General features: G+C 50.0%; 1 protein-coding gene across 3 annotated transcripts in view; it reads right to left on the bottom strand.

Moving 5' to 3' along the window:
* Positions 1-17,730, bottom strand: part of kcc (solute carrier family 12 member kcc) — a 288,496-nt gene that overhangs the window by 121,153 nt on the left and 149,613 nt on the right. The window contains exon 1 of one of the 3 annotated variants that reach the window (XM_089580431.1): positions 6,253-7,147. The exons of the other annotated variants lie outside the window; for them this stretch is intronic. Within the exon in view, the coding sequence (XP_089436557.1) occupies positions 6,253-7,111 (859 nt within the window). The 5' untranslated portion in view covers positions 7,112-7,147. Of the gene's footprint in view, positions 1-6,252; positions 7,148-17,730 lie in introns of those variants that run through there. 3 annotated transcript variants of the gene reach the window in all.

Genomic DNA, 17,730 nt, shown 5'->3' with positions numbered 1-17,730 from the left:
CGGGACGGCAAGCTTATGGTAGGACGAGAGCGAATTGATCAATAACTCGAAGTGGGAACAGTGTTTGACCAAATGTTTTTTAGGGGAATCCCCCAAGGTGGAGTAGATTTGTAATAAGGGAGTAATTACTCATTGACGTCCACCCGAGCGCAGCCATACGGCTACAAAGGAAAGCTATACAGCTTTCTCAGAAACTTCGTAGTTAAAGAAAAATTCGTCCTGGTCCGGGGATCGAACCCGGAACCACCGCTACACCGGAGCAGTCGCTCTACCAATTGAGCTAACCGGGACGGCAAGCTTATGGTAGGACGAGAGCGAATTGATCAATAACTCGAAGTGGGAACAGTGTTTGACCAAATGTTTTTAGGGGAATCCCCCAAGGTGGAGTAGATTTGTAATAAGGGAGTAATTACTCATTGACGTCCACCCGAGCGCAGCCATACGGCTACAAAGGAAAGCTATACAGCTTTCTCAGAAACTTCGTAGTTAAAGAAAAATTCGTCCTGGTCCGGGGATCGAACCCGGAACCACCGCTACACCGGAGCAGTCGCTCTACCAATTGAGCTAACCGGGACGGCAAGCTTATGGTAGGACGAGAGCGAATTGATCAATAACTCGAAGTGGGAACAGTGTTTGACCAAATGTTTTTTAGGGGAATCCCCCAAGGTGGAGTAGATTTGTAATAAGGGAGTAATTACTCATTGACGTCCACCCGAGCGCAGCCATACGGCTACAAAGGAAAGCTATACAGCTTTCTCAGAAACTTCGTAGTTAAAGAAAAATTCGTCCTGGTCCGGGGATCGAACCCGGAACCACCGCTACACCGGAGCAGTCGCTCTACCAATTGAGCTAACCGGGACGGCAAGCTTATGGTAGGACGAGAGCGAATTGATCAATAACTCGAAGTGGGAACAGTGTTTGACCAAATGTTTTTTAGGGGAATCCCCCAAGGTGGAGTAGATTTGTAATAAGGGAGTAATTACTCATTGACGTCCACCCGAGCGCAGCCATACGGCTACAAAGGAAAGCTATACAGCTTTCTCAGAAACTTCGTAGCTTGCCGTCCCGGTTAGCTCAATTGGTAGAGCGACTGCTCCGGTGTAGCGGTGGTTCCGGGTTCGATCCCCGGACCAGGACGAATTTTTCTTTAACTACGAAGTTTCTGAGAAAGCTGTATAGCTTTCCTTTGTAGCCGTATGGCTGCGCTCGGGTGGACGTCAATGAGTAATTACTCCCTTATTACAAATCTACTCCACCTTGGGGGATTCCCCTAAAAAACATTTGGTCAAACACTGTTCCCACTTCGAGTTATTGATCAATTCGCTCTCGTCCTACCATAAGCTTGCCGTCCCGGTTAGCTCAATTGGTAGAGCGACTGCTCCGGTGTAGCGGTGGTTCCGGGTTCGATCCCCGGACCAGGACGAATTTTTCTTTAACTACGAAGTTTCTGAGAAAGCTGTATAGCTTTCCTTTGTAGCCGTATGGCTGCGCTCGGGTGGACGTCAATGAGTAATTACTCCCTTATTACAAATCTACTCCACCTTGGGGGATTCCCCTAAAAAACATTTGGTCAAACACTGTTCCCACTTCGAGTTATTGATCAATTCGCTCTCGTCCTACCATAAGCTTGCCGTCCCGGTTAGCTCAATTGGTAGAGCGACTGCTCCGGTGTAGCGGTGGTTCCGGGTTCGATCCCCGGACCAGGACGAATTTTTCTTTAACTACGAAGTTTCTGAGAAAGCTGTATAGCTTTCCTTTGTAGCCGTATGGCTGCGCTCGGGTGGACGTCAATGAGTAATTACTCCCTTATTACAAATCTACTCCACCTTGGGGGATTCCCCTAAAAAACATTTGGTCAAACACTGTTCCCACTTCGAGTTATTGATCAATTCGCTCTCGTCCTACCATAAGCTTGCCGTCCCGGTTAGCTCAATTGGTAGAGCGACTGCTCCGGTGTAGCGGTGGTTCCGGGTTCGATCCCCGGACCAGGACGAATTTTTCTTTAACTACGAAGTTTCTGAGAAAGCTGTATAGCTTTCCTTTGTAGCCGTATGGCTGCGCTCGGGTGGACGTCAATGAGTAATTACTCCCTTATTACAAATCTACTCCACCTTGGGGGATTCCCCTAAAAAACATTTGGTCAAACACTGTTCCCACTTCGAGTTATTGATCAATTCGCTCTCGTCCTACCATAAGCTTGCCGTCCCGGTTAGCTCAATTGGTAGAGCGACTGCTCCGGTGTAGCGGTGGTTCCGGGTTCGATCCCCGGACCAGGACGAATTTTTCTTTAACTACGAAGTTTCTGAGAAAGCTGTATAGCTTTCCTTTGTAGCCGTATGGCTGCGCTCGGGTGGACGTCAATGAGTAATTACTCCCTTATTACAAATCTACTCCACCTTGGGGGATTCCCCTAAAAAACATTTGGTCAAACACTGTTCCCACTTCGAGTTATTGATCAATTCGCTCTCGTCCTACCATAAGCTTGCCGTCCCGGTTAGCTCAATTGGTAGAGCGACTGCTCCGGTGTAGCGGTGGTTCCGGGTTCGATCCCCGGACCAGGACGAATTTTTCTTTAACTACGAAGTTTCTGAGAAAGCTGTATAGCTTTCCTTTGTAGCCGTATGGCTGCGCTCGGGTGGACGTCAATGAGTAATTACTCCCTTATTACAAATCTACTCCACCTTGGGGGATTCCCCTAAAAAAACATTTGGTCAAACACTGTTCCCACTTCGAGTTATTGATCAATTCGCTCTCGTCCTACCATAAGCTTGCCGTCCCGGTTAGCTCAATTGGTAGAGCGACTGCTCCGGTGTAGCGGTGGTTCCGGGTTCGATCCCCGGACCAGGACGAATTTTTCTTTAACTACGAAGTTTCTGAGAAAGCTGTATAGCTTTCCTTTGTAGCCGTATGGCTGCGCTCGGGTGGACGTCAATGAGTAATTACTCCCTTATTACAAATCTACTCCACCTTGGGGGATTCCCCTAAAAAACATTTGGTCAAACACTGTTCCCACTTCGAGTTATTGATCAATTCGCTCTCGTCCTACCATAAGCTTGCCGTCCCGGTTAGCTCAATTGGTAGAGCGACTGCTCCGGTGTAGCGGTGGTTCCGGGTTCGATCCCCGGACCAGGACGAATTTTTCTTTAACTACGAAGTTTCTGAGAAAGCTGTATAGCTTTCCTTTGTAGCCGTATGGCTGCGCTCGGGTGGACGTCAATGAGTAATTACTCCCTTATTACAAATCTACTCCACCTTGGGGGATTCCCCTAAAAAACATTTGGTCAAACACTGTTCCCACTTCGAGTTATTGATCAATTCGCTCTCGTCCTACCATAAGCTTGCCGTCCCGGTTAGCTCAATTGGTAGAGCGACTGCTCCGGTGTAGCGGTGGTTCCGGGTTCGATCCCCGGACCAGGACGAATTTTTCTTTAACTACGAAGTTTCTGAGAAAGCTGTATAGCTTTCCTTTGTAGCCGTATGGCTGCGCTCGGGTGGACGTCAATGAGTAATTACTCCCTTATTACAAATCTACTCCACCTTGGGGGATTCCCCTAAAAAACATTTGGTCAAACACTGTTCCCACTTCGAGTTATTGATCAATTCGCTCTCGTCCTACCATAAGCTTGCCGTCCCGGTTAGCTCAATTGGTAGAGCGACTGCTCCGGTGTAGCGGTGGTTCCGGGTTCGATCCCCGGACCAGGACGAATTTTTCTTTAACTACGAAGTTTCTGAGAAAGCTGTATAGCTTTCCTTTGTAGCCGTATGGCTGCGCTCGGGTGGACGTCAATGAGTAATTACTCCCTTATTACAAATCTACTCCACCTTGGGGGATTCCCCTAAAAAACATTTGGTCAAACACTGTTCCCACTTCGAGTTATTGATCAATTCGCTCTCGTCCTACCATAAGCTTGCCGTCCCGGTTAGCTCAATTGGTAGAGCGACTGCTCCGGTGTAGCGGTGGTTCCGGGTTCGATCCCCGGACCAGGACGAATTTTTCTTTAACTACGAAGTTTCTGAGAAAGCTGTATAGCTTTCCTTTGTAGCCGTATGGCTGCGCTCGGGTGGACGTCAATGAGTAATTACTCCCTTACTGCCAAGAGAATGAAAACACAGTGCGACTCCAACGACAAACTCTGTCCTCCCGTCTCCACTGTTGAGCACATGCTCGCCCGTTTTCTTTTTCTGCACGCGCGGGCCTGGGAGCAGATATACAGTTACCGCCAGACGGGGATGACACGCAGGCATTACGACTGCTGCAGCAGACAGCCGCCGCATGTGGGGGTGAAGAGAGAGGTAAAAAAAGCGACTCAGAAATTTCTGCTCTGTTTTTGCTCCCTCCCGAAGAATGCGGAAAGCCGGTGACACGCCCGTACGCTACTTCGGTGTCACGCGATTCCTCGGTTTCCAAGCGCCATTCATCATCAAGGGTGTAGTGCCACGCACCAGCCTTTGTATTTCCACGCACTCCGGAGTGCTCTCTGCGACAGTTTGCACCTTTCGCGGTGATGCCCTACAATTAGGGCGGCGGCTCAAACTTCCCTACTCGAGCCGTGCAAACAAGCCAGCCTCTTAAGAACCGGTAGTCTACGTATAGAGCCACGCGTGCCCTGTTTGAACGTTTCTTTTCTTTTTTGCCGGCGTCTGGAGCACTCTCAGCCCGTGCCCTTGACCCCGAGTAATCAATCAGTTAATAGCTCCTCCGCATGTTTCGCATTAATCTGAGTAAGTGTACGCCTTTAATTCGATTCCCCAGGCCATTATTTGCTGCCGAAATTTTCTGCTGCCTCCAGCTTTTATCGTCAGCCTTTGTTTGCCGAGTAAGTTGGGGCTTTCATCTCAAGCCCCATATGTGTACTCAAGTTGTATCAGTATAAAAGGCCATCGGAATCGGCATTGAAGAGTAAGAGAACAAGCAGCCAGTTTTCAAGCGATTACCTGTTGGCTTGTGCGCGTTCTCGTTTTCGCACGCTTCAACTGCCCGCTATGCTGCATCTTTTATTTTTGCTCTGTCTTTGCTTCCCTCAGCACAAATAGAATTTTTCTCCACTGCATCGCACAGTTTTCGCTTGCGTGTCCTACTTTCCTTCGTCATGGTCATCGTTTTACACAGGGCGGACCAATGGCGGGAACAACATATGCACCCGTTTCTGGAAAGGTACACTAGTTAGCCCCATGAGTTTAGGGGAATTCCAAAAGAAGGAGTAAATTTGTAATAAGGGAGTAATTACTCATTAGCATCCACCCAAGCGCAGCCATACGGCTACAAAGAAAAGTAATACTCCCCGAGGGGGGAGTATAGCACCTTGGGGAATTCTCCTGAATTCATAGCATAACACCGCTCCCACTTTGGGTGGCTGATCAGGTCAGCCTCGCCTTGCCAGCCCTATCTGCTATCCGCCCTAATTAGCTCAGCTGGTAGAGAGACTGCTCCGTACAGGCGGTGGTCCCAGGCGTGATGCCCAGACAAGGACCAGTTTTTTTTCAACTGCGATGCTTACAATATGGTTTATGCGGTTTAACGTCCCAAAGCGACTCAGGCTGTGAGGGACGTCGTAGTGAAGAGCTCCGGAAATTTCGACCACCTGGGGTTCTTTAACCTGCACTGACATCGCACAGGACACGGGCCTCTAGAATTTCGCCTCCATCGAAATGCGACCGCCGCGGCCGGAGTCGAACACGCTTCTTTCGGGTCAGCAGCCGAGCGCCATAACCACTGATCCACCGTTCCGGCTAACTGCGAGGCTTAATTATGAGAAAGCTAGATATCCTTTGCAGGCGCAAGCCTGCGCTTGGGTGAATGCTAATGAGTAATTACTTCCTAGCTACGCTAGAAACCCCATACCCCAGTGAGCGGTAGTTCAGACTCAATGCTGCATGCATCAGTTATTGATGCTTCCCTGTATCCGTGTTCGCAACCAGTTCAGGGATGCCAACAGTAGGTGGCACGTACAGACCGAGTGCTCCCAGCATACGATGAACCAAGAGCGCACGTATCAGCGCGTGGTCCCCGGCGCTGGCCAGTGCTCACGCTGGGCATGCTATCATGCTCGGCAGTGAGAAGTGGCCGAACACCGGCTCGCACGCACAGACGCGGAAACGAAAAATAAGGATAAAAAAGGTCTCGCGCCTCGGCCCGAACCACAAACAGCAAAAAGGGAATGTAATAAATGCACCCCCCCCCACCCCCTCTCAATACACACACGTACACAAAATAAATTAGCATACGCGCGTTCATGTTGTGCAAACTCTTACCGCCTCGCGAAGAGATGCGGAATCTGCCGAAGCGCTTCAGCTGAACGATCGAAGAGGCGCGACGTGAGCGCTTCTTCTCCCCTGCCGGAAAAGGTATGGGTTGGCTGTCGATGTTCCCCGGCTGCGTAGAACCAGCCTCGTCTATGGAGAACGCCAGAACGCGTGAGTCGAGCACGGTGGTTTCCGAGCGCAGCGGGAAGTTGGAGCTACGGGTCCCGCCAGCGTCTACGCCGTCAGCCTTGACGTCAGTCGCAGTGCTTGAGCCCTGAGCGCCCACAGCCGCCCCTGCGGAGTCGCCGGCAGCGGCTTGACTCGGTTCGCCCTTTCCGTGGTCGCACGAAGCAGCGCGGCTGGGTGGTTGCGCGCCGGCAGGCATAACGTGGAAGCGACCCTGGGACTCCTCCCGAACAGAGGGCGCGGGAAGCTTGTCCTGACCGCATACGGGGCTCTGCTCGGCGCAGGATTCCTCCGGCCCGTCCATGCTGAAATCAGCCAGATAGTCTCGGAAAGCGGAGGACATGCGCGCCATGGCTGCTGCGAGCCCACCGCTGGCGTCCTCGGCAGCTTGCGGAGACACGCGGCCCGAAGAGCGGACGCTGGCCGCCGACTCCTTGCGGCTGGAGGGTCGAGGCGGACTCGCCGCTTCCATACTTCCCGCTCTCGAAGCGGAGGGCTCAGCGGGAGCGCTGTCCAGTGGTGCTCCGGCAGGCGAAGATCGCGCGGCAGTGCTCAGGTCGGAGCGGAACTGGTCTTCCACGCCGTTCGCGACGCTCACGATGTGGTTTCGCAGCGAAGAAAACAGGCCGTCGTCCAATCGGTTCGAGAGGCTGCTCGAGCGACGCACGTCGTAGCGCGGCATCTATGTTCGCGACAACCGTGCGGATCCCACAGATCGCGATGCGGCGCACGCAGAGTCGCACTACTGACTGCGGAAAGCGGCCACGCGCTCATGAAGACATGGCGGGGCAGCCGCAGCGAAAGAAGAAAACAAGTATGCGCGACAGCTAGAACGCTGCCACGGAAATGACGACGAACACCAAAGGGGCTGGCGAAGACATTTTTTGTTCAATTGCTGTCTTGGGTAAAATCACTAGACAGTAAGAATGACTTCTAAAGCATTCTGCAGAGTTCCAGAAGAGGCGTCTGCTGTACCCAAGTCGGGGCAGTACAAGGCTCATCCATGTGCGAACAATGGGTGATTCGTTTTCCGAAAGCTGTTCTCAACGGGGAGCTACCAAGGAGGAATGCTGCAGAGGCGTCAAGGCCTGTGCTCCTCTTGGCTTGGACAGAGCTCAGAGTAAAAAAATAAAATAAAAAACAAAATGAACACTGGACAACATACAGGGGTTACTGAATTATACTTCGTGCGGGTTTTCTAGCGGATAATCTTGTAATACTGCGAATACATTATTTTATTTCACACCATGCAAGGATCGTTTGTCGTAGCCTAATCCACAGATCGGCATCGAGCAGTTTCCATTTTTATCATTCATCAGTGTGACAGACGGTTGCGCGACATTGTGCCACGCATATGTTGCTTCATTTTTCTTCCCCCAATTTTCAAAACAAGTGAGCTACTTTCCATGAATCATCTCTTCATCTCGCCGACGTCTGTTGCAAGCACAACAGGAAAAGCTACACGGCGTCAGGCCGAAGCCGCCAAGTGAATCTAGACAGACCGATAATGAACGAGGATACGCAAGCGACACGGGCGCTTACAACACCGCGACAGAATAAGCGCGAAAAACCAGAAGCCTTAAACTTGGGCCGATGACGCGTGCGGCAATTGCGTGGGCTAGCGCGAGCTGAGCGCGTCAGAAAGATCAGCGCCCGCAGCCACAGCCGATTAGCTCTCAACGCGGGCAGCGCCCGAACGGGAAAAGCCGCGGGGCACACGCCCAGGGATCTGTCATTTCCGCATGACGGGCACGAAGCGCGCCGGACTAATTGAATCCGTCAGTCTGGATTACGGCCAGAGCGGTGCGATTAACCAGCGCGCGCATGCATGAGCGAAAGCGAGCAGCAGCAACGGCGCTGGCCCCCAAACCACTGCCCTCGCTCGCAGCGTGGAGTACCTAGACACGCAGGAGCCGATCCACGCGGGACTCTGCAAGAGCCCAGAAAAGCCGCGCTCCCACGGTCCGCTGCAGGCGCCGCTTTGCTCTGCGAGCGCCAGAACAGCAGGCACTCAGGTAGCGGTGAGCATCAATTATAACGGGAATCCTCCGCACACAATCGTCGTCCGGAACGCTCTCTCGGAGCAGGCGCTCGCAGAGCCAAATTAAGTTACACGGCAGGGCCAAACACGCGTCAGCCTGCCATTGTAACGCAACCGTCATCCGCGCTATATGTCTCAGGGAAAAAGAGTTCAGGTCATCCGGGAACAGCACCGGCTCAAGCAAAGCGTGAAGAAGCGGTCTGGAATAACGCAGCCAAGCAGGATGCGAGGCGTGGAATTTTTCGCTCGGAAATAATTCCGCCAGCGTGTCTGCTTCGCATTTTTGGAACTGCCCTTCTCAGTGGCTAATCAGGCACGCAAGCCGACGCGATTGCATTTTAAAGACGGGGTCACATTGATTTTTTCGGGCGAAAAATTAAGAGTGAGTGAGAAACTATAGGGAACGCTTAAGTCACTTTAAGAGTGGGACGCAATAGCAGTAGATCTCACACTTCTGTTGCAACTTCTGTCGCAGCTTCTGTTGCAACTTCTGTGTGTGTGTTTGCGACAGTTTCTTTGCAACTGTCGGCCCATCGACCGCAATATTGGGACTGCTAGCTGCAGTAGCAGGTATCCGCTATGCTGTGACGGTGCCGACATTTGCATATATCATTTTCTTCTTATTTTTCACCTCCATTGCTCACAACCCGCAAGGCAGGTTGTGATGACGTCACATGATCACGTGACCTCTCTCGACCAATCATTAATTTAACTGCTACAGTGGGCGGGTTATGATGACGTCAAAAGGTCACGTGACCTCTCTCGACCAATCAGCGAATTTCGTGACAACGGACCCCGGCGGGGTTTTGGTGTGACCACAACTACAATTACATCGCGTTAAAAAACCGTGGTTACCGTCGAAATGAACGTGCTGTATTGGAGGAATATACGGTTCCAGGCAGCGACGGGGTTATCGTGATTGACAGCCTCGTCGTTCATCCCGTAGGGGCAGGATGCCAGCGTCTAATAATGGACGGCGGTCAGGGGTCGTACTCAATGTGCAGCGGACATAAGCGGAGCACCCTACCAGCGGCCCTATGGCACAGGCACGCAAACATCGACAGGTGAGACGACGACACGACAGCTACGGCAGGTGCAGTGCACCGTCACGGAAGAACCCCGCCAGCGAGAGAAATGAAAAGGCGTTTAACGCGCGTTTGGGTCAAGTGCGAAGTCCTTCCGTTTCCCGCGGCATTGCCCTGAAACTAGGCTAGGTGGTAACGCATCTTTTTAATAAAGAATCTCGTTCACAGCGCTAGGAGACTGCACAAGGGACGGAGAAGGGCAGGCCGCTAATTGCCAAGTAAGTTCATTCACTTCTTCCGAGCCTACGGAAATCTTCACCTTATGCACGAACCGAAGAGAAATACGCGGGGCAAAGCGCGCGGCTGCGCACGGCAGAAAAGATCGCAAACGCGTTCAATAACCCGCTCGGTGGCAGAAATTTAGTGGCTGCCCTGCGAATTCCTTCATTCCTATAGTGGTGGCTTCCTTTCTTCTCTTTTATTTCCCTGGCGCTTTAGCCCCAGGCAAAACAAAGATGTTGGCTTCCAGCTGCGTGCGCGAGTCATTTTGAAATATGCTAGAACAGCTTTCAGCTCGACTCTCCCTCTGTCTCCCATAAACGAGCCAATCCATAAAGCAGGAACGGGTTCAGGAAAGTTCAGACGAGAGGCACGTTCCCTTCTGCTGACTTAGGCGCAGAACTCGACCCAACGGAGCATTCGCCCGCTTCGCCAAAAAGAAACAATTCTCCTGCATCAGGCGCCCCGGCTCCCCCACGAATAACAGCGGGCAGTTTCAGTAAACGTGATTGCGGCCATTTTAACCCCACAAAGGCTGCAGATGCCGCTAAAAAAAATGCCGACTAGAGATCCCCAAGAATGTGGGAACAGATACATCACCAGAAATCAAGTCATCAACACCCTGTTTCTCTCGGGGGCGCAGCGAAGAGGAAATGTAAAAATTACAGGAGCAGCACTGTAGAAACAATGTCCACGCAACCTGCAATTGTGGCCTGCAGTCATAAGCTGCAGCACCACGTTACACCTCTTGGCTGCAAGCTGCGCGCGTAAACTGGAAGCAAGTTTACAGCTTTGGAAGTTCCAGTGGAGCGATAATGCTGCTCGCAACAGTATACGTATTGTCGTGGCGCATAAGCTCCAAGGTGCTGGCAACATACATGCAGGCAACCATTTTCTCCAACAAATTTTCGTGTATTAGATTTCGGCATTGCCGCCGCGGTCTTCATAGGACGCCAGGGGTCACTATTTGAGCTTAGCTCTGACGACGGCAATGATTTCTTCAATGCGAGCACCTACTTGTGGTGGTGCGGATTTCATTGCAGGGAGCAGCAAATAACTCTTAAAATACCGATAAGGTAACAATCATCCAGACTTTAAGGATCCACACTGTCCACGCCACGCGGCTCGACTGCTTACCAGCGAGGTGTAGCTCCTTTCATTTTCATTCATTTTGAAGATTAGGCACTACGCACTATACCATTCAAACAGCCGGAAAATTTTTTAACCACACAGACCGTGATTATCGAAACGGGCCGGGGAAATCGCGTCGAAGCATCGAACGCAAGAGCACGAAAAACATAATGGCGCACATCAACTCCGGAGAGCTTCAGAATCCCATTACTGTTTGTTATGTCGTGTGACAGCCGCACGCAATGAAACATCCAGCGAAGCAGCAAAAGGTAAAGAAAAGGAACAGGGAAAGGAGGGCGGAGGAAACGCCGCGCACCACCCTATCGCGAATCCGACAATGGAACACAATGAATTGGCCAGCGGAGATGCCGCGACGCGGTTGATGATGACGACCCTCAGCGATGGATAGAGGAGCACGGTCGTCAGCACGGTCGAAACTTTCGCTTCGAAAATGAGCTCTGCCGGCCTCTCACGCTTCTTTCCAACTACAATTTGTCTTCGAGGATACGACCGAGCATAGATTGCTCACGCACGTTAGACAACGGAGCCTTGCTGCCGGCCGACACGAAATCCTTTTTTTTTTTTTTTTTTACAGCGATATTTGGTTTGCAGTGAAATGCATCGCTTGTACCGAACCGGAATGCACGGAATCATCCGACTCTTAAGTGCTCATTTCTTGGTCGCTCTGAACGACATGGACACTACGCTCAATTTTCCAACTCTCTTGTCGCTTCCAGTATGCGGCTTTTCATTTCAAGGAAAAAAAAAGAAAAGAAAAATGGCGCCAGCCCCGACGTTCTTCAGAACGCAGTGCCTTGGAGGTCTGACTGGAAATATGCACAAGAGGTTCTCGCAACGCCAACCTCTTCTGGTGCAGTATTGTGTATTTTCTTTCATTTTACAACGCTGTAGTGTCAGACACACTGGATTAGGCTCACAGAACCGGGACGAAGCTCCAACGTTTCTCGTTTTCGCCCGGCACCAATACGAATTCCAGCCCGCAGCAAGATTACGCAAAGGACGCGTTACGGAGATTGTTCTTTTCATAACCCCTTAATCATCCTCAAAGAGCCCCGATGGCGATGCGTGGCCAGAGCGAAGCGCGATTCGCCGCGACTAATTAGGAGAAAGGCGACTTTCGCCAGAGAAAACGATGCAGACTGCGAACAATTGAGCGCACAGTGCACACTCCAGGCAAAGTGCACCTCTGTGGATACGTCGGAACAGCGTGTGCAAGGCACAATAGTCGGCCACCGCGGCCGATCCATCGGACCGCGGGGAATCCGTAATAAACTTGGGCAATACACCCGACTGCCCACCGTCGGCCACGACGGCCCTCCTGTCCACGAAAAGTGGCAGGAAAAATCCCACCGGTCTGACACACGCACTTTATAACTTTCTGCGAAAGCTAAATATACGCCAGCACTGTGTGAACCCACAGCAGTTTGTCCGCGTGCAGAGCGGCAGCGACAGCAGAGGCTCCCGCGCGGCTCCCGAGCGCACTCTCAACGGGACCGGCGTGATTGCGCGCATACCGCTCGGACAAGCCTCTCCACAGCGCCAAAACTTGGAGGCCAGTGTCGAGTGGAACGTGCCAACCGACTGTTCCCCGAGAGTTCAATAAACACACGCGCCCTGACAGCCGGACACATATTGCGTTCCAGCAGGAGCGACGATGTCCGCCGTTGCGGTCCCTCGAGGCGGGTAAAGAGCAGTGCTCAACAAAGGGTCGGCTCAAGGCCGACACAGCGTCCGTCTCGGGGCCAGCAGCGAAGGAGAGGCCACCGGCGACCAGTTGCGCCAGTCGACATCCCCGGCTACTCCCCTCCCTAAGACGCGACAGAAACACACGAATGATGGGGATGGCGGCGTTTCGCACGCACGCGTCCCCTTCGTTCTTAGGAGAAAAGCAATAGGGCGGACGTGCCTCGAGATACGGGTAACCAACCTTACCATGGCGATATCCTTGAAATCCAGCACATGAATACGCTTTTCTCGTGTGGTGCGCGCAAAAAGTCTTACGCTAATGACCTCAGTTGTTTAAAAGAAGAACGCACAGTGATGCGCTGGACAATAGTATACACGAGACATGACGCGGAATTCACCGAGGACAGCTGAATAATTTAAAACAATGTTTTGCTCGTGTCGCTTCGGTTTCAAAAGCTGAACGCTGGCTGTGACGCACAAGGCGCGTTGAGGTCATGTGAGGCATGCAAAAAACGGCGATATAATCGCAGCTTGTTCATTTTTTGTCATTCCAACTCCTGGGCAGGCTCGCGTAAGAGTTGATATGATTTCAAACGAAGAAAGCAGCAACCATACTAGAGTTTTTGTATGCCTCACGTGACCTAATTGTACGTCACAGCTATCCTTCGGCTTTTGAAACCGAAACGGAAACCGCATGAGAAAAAAAGAAGTCAATTATAAATTATTTACCGTTTGTTAGCGCAGTCCAGGTGGTTTTATATGTTTTGTAGTGTGCTGTGCACCATTCCAAAAAGAGGAAACACAACAAAAAGTTGGTGTCTATAACAAACTAAATTGTCTGAACCATAAAACGACTAGTGCTTTCCCTCGGATGAGCGTTTTAATTGTACGCGAGGTGATTAGACGTGGCACTTGCTACATCCACGAGGTGCATCATCACAGAGAAACTATAGCCGCAAAAGAAGGCCCGAACTTAGAAAGGGAGCGAGACAAAAAATAACGCGATTGCAATGCCTTTCTCGATATAATGAGGGAAAATCGAAACTGCAAAGCGAAATAAATGCGACAAAGACGGAATCAAAAGCAAATTTAAAAACCACGAAGTCAAACCGCTCTTAGAACTACGCAATTAAGTCATAAAAAAAAAAATGAACAGCAGAACTAATGGTGGAAGATCAACGTGTAAAAAAAAAAAAGAGAGGAAGATGTCAGGCGAGGTTTGCCCAGCAACGCAAAATTTGTAAAGTGAGAAGCAAGCAACGCAAAAAGAGAGATGTTGGAACGCTGTATAAGGATTTAGCAATTTGGCATAAGAGGTCTGCACTTGTGCCGACCATATAGTGGAGACAAAAACGGTGGTAAATACAAAATAGACGCGCTGATGCGTATTCTAGACCTCATCAGAAGGAAGGTTAAGGTAATTCGAAGGAAAGTTTTATGAAAAGCAGACGCAGCCAATGAAAAGCAATCACGCAGGAACTGAAGTAACCCCCTCATATACTGACATCGTTGTCGCCATGCATGAGTACCATCATCACCACCCCCACCGCCAACAACAACAACCATCAGCCACGAAAATTCCGCAGAAGGCGTTTCCCCATAGTGATCTCGAATAATCATTTTCCAACCACAGCCGCTGCAACCCTAGCCTCGCGAATTTATTAGCTTTATCATTCCATCGCATTCTCTGTCGTCCCCGAGTGCATTCTTTGTCCCATCCGATATGCCTCTACAAGAGGAATAACGACTACGAGTAGCTTTATACGGCACAAAAAGATTGACAAATTTCTCAAGCGCGTTACGTCACTGGGTGTAACACTAGCCCATTCAATGAATGGCGGCGGCATAAAATCGACAAACGGGCTGCACGATAACGATACATTGTTGCAATGCCTGCTGCATTAGTCTATATCACGTATTATGGAGTCTATATCACGGCGGACGTAAACGATACCTGCGGCGGTGCCCGATTAAAATAGAGACCACTGTCTGCTACTCATGACGAAGACGAGACTAGAGTATTGACCACTAAAGGGGACTTTAAAGCAAATTACAAAGCTTTAAAGAGTGCAGCTCGGGGGAAAATTCTGAAAGTATTTTAAAAGCTACAACTGCCCGCCAACATTTACATCAGATATACGACTGACCCCATTTGTTTCAAGAATGTTTTGACAAGCCTTCATAACAAGCTAATCATGTTTTTTTTTTATAAAACATTCTATAGCATAAGCATTGTTAGCACTGTATAGACGGGACCATGATAATACGGAGCAGGCTTCAGCAATCAAAGTTTTCTCACGCCTTACCAGCGAAAACTAGCAGGTACTGAACACGCATGCTAACAAATGACTCAACAGGAAAATGGCGCAAAAGACGTGGACAAAAGAGACAAACACGACAGGACCAGCGCTTGTCTCTTTTGTCCACGTCTTTTGCGCCATTTTCCTGTTGAATCATGAACCAACTAGCCCAAACTAGAGTTCTACTTTAACAAATGACGCTGTTGCACTCGCGTATAACCACAAGAAACCTTGTCAATTTCTTTGCGGAAATCATGAGAAAACTTCAAACGCAAAGCGCGCTCCGTATTATTTCGGCTGCACCTGTACGACAGCATTTTATACCCGTTTAAAATGATACATCTGTAAAAATTTCATAACATTCTACAACGGCACTTCTTCGCTGAAGTATGTAGGTTTTCTGCGTGGCATTGAAACTGGCAGGTCTTTTGTACGGCCTTCGTTTCATAATCTGAGTCTTTCATTCTTTTCGATTTTATATTTTGCTCCTCCAAATGAGTTTTGTTCATGTACCGCGAGAAAAGCATGAATAAATATATCACAAAGCTGTACAAAGGCAATGGCCACCTTTCATAAATGTTATGCCGGCTTCACCTCAATGTTGCCTGCACTATATTAATGACGGAGCGGTAAACTTAAAATATACAGTCGTAGCTCGCGCGTTCCATGAAGTGGAACACGTTAACGTGGTTCCCGTGATAGCACCACGCGCACCAGTGAAGCAGTAGCAGGCGTGTTCAGCCCTTTACCTTCGTTTTTCTGCAGGCAAGTATCGACGTATTGAGGGCGATGTGCAATGTGAAGTCAACGAATCATGAAAGGGGCCCACTCCATAGGACGAATGCTAGAAAGTGAAGACTGCGCCACACTACTATCAAGAGCAACGAGCTGTCCTCGTTGGAATTCGTTAGAGAAGCAGTAATACCCACTGCATGTTCAGTGTCATTAGCAAACAACTAGGGACAGAGGTCTTCGGCCAGATGAAAAAAGTCTTACGTGAAAATTCATGACCTACCGAGAGCGCGCAACACACAATAGTTCAAAATGTGCACGACATAAAGGGGCTACGCAAAGAACTCACGCGATCGCCAGCCAGGATTCAGGGAAGTAAAAATAATTTTTGCTGCGTTAGAAAAAGTGCCTAAAGAATGAGCCCAACGGCCTGCACTATGAAGAAAAAAAAAATATTTCGCCATTCTGAGCTGTACTCGCCATTGTCGTCTTTCTAGTGCCAGCAACGAAAGTCAGGGTGGAAGGGGAGTTTCCGAGCTTTAAGTGCACCTTTTGATGTCACCGGAACCGGCAAAGACGTGGAATACTGGGCGACTTTACTTTTTCTTGCTTCGTTTGACCGCTGAAAGGTATGGAAGTTGACGGGAAGAGTGCAGCCGTAGTTTTGAAATGACTTTGGTGCACAACGATTTCACGTTCCTCTCACAAACGTCGGAAAGTAAGACAAGAAAGCAACAAGATAAACAGAACTTAATACTTCCGCCTTAGCCGGGTCGGACACTGTCTCAAAAAAACTGGCTTACGCAAACTAAGTACAAAGCGACAGAAACTTTACGACAGCTTATTGGCGTACTAGACGCGCCATCTGAAACATCATCGAAATAATCTTTACTACATATGCAAAATAGATTTGGTTTGGTTTATTGGGGTTTAACGTCCCAAAGCAACTCAGGCTATGAGCGACGCCGTAGTCAAGGGCTCCGGAAATTTCGACCACCAGGGACTGACATCGCACAGTACACGGGCCTCTGGAATTTCGCCTTCATCGAAATTCAGCCGCCGCAGCCGGGATCGCACCCGCGTCTTTCGGGTCAGCAGCCGAACGCCGTAACCACTGAGCCACCGCGGCGGGGCCATGAAGTATGAACTCAGGAAATTATAATTCGAGTTTGCCTCCTGTCGCTAGTACTTCCACGCTCGAACTTCATCTTGCGCGCATGGTAATCGCCCGGTAATTAATTTTTGCAAGAAATAACTTGCCTGGTAGCCACTGCACGTGACTGTCTAGTGCTTTATATTTCCTAATTTAAAGAGAACCTAAATACACTCCCCTGTGAAGCCTAAAAGCAATTTGAAAAATAATGCTTTGCTCGCTCGCTTGCGATAGAGCCATAGAAAGCGCTCGGCTATAGATGCTTCACTGCACTGAAGCCACATGCGTTGCATCGAAACAGTACCAAACGCTAAACATTTCTTGGAACACTTCCGGCCCTGCATTTTCGCAGCACGCTTTAACTGTGCTTGCGCAGCATGGACTACGTGACAAAGCCCACCACAGCGTTTGATGATGATAGTGACGACAATGTTTTCGCCGACCTATAAGAGCGCCATCTCGCGGCACGAGGGGTTGAAATTTACGGAACCATCTCTGGCGCGGCAACGCCCGTTCTGATTTTTTTTTTCTCCCTTTCTGAATTTTCTGCGCACACCTCGGGGTTAACACAGGCCGTTTAGAACTTTTCTTTCGGGCTCCGATAACGGTGTATACAAGCAGAACCACAGCGTCATCACCGCTATTTCTCGCCATAATTTGCAGTGCAGTCAGGAGATACGAGAAAGATGTTTTCCGTACTTTTTTTCCTTCTGTTCCATGAACCTGCACGAACACAATCAAACCATCTTGAACTACTACTTCCTTTTCTCAGGAGCTAAACCTCTAGAGAAGCGAAAAGCGCACACCACCGCAAAAACAGAGTCCCCCCCCCCCCCCCCCCCCCCCCCCTTCAACCTTTCCAGTTCCACATCAATCTCGCGCCCATCCGCAGACATGTCCCACCCACAGCAGCAGGCGAAGTACGTCAACATA

Source organism: Amblyomma mixtum, chromosome 3 (genome assembly GCF_055824585.1).
Source record: "Amblyomma mixtum isolate Tamu chromosome 3, ASM5582458v1, whole genome shotgun sequence".
In the NCBI taxonomy this organism is placed as follows: domain Eukaryota; kingdom Metazoa; phylum Arthropoda; class Arachnida; order Ixodida; family Ixodidae; genus Amblyomma; species Amblyomma mixtum.
This window is presented reverse-complemented; position numbering and strand designations above follow the sequence as displayed.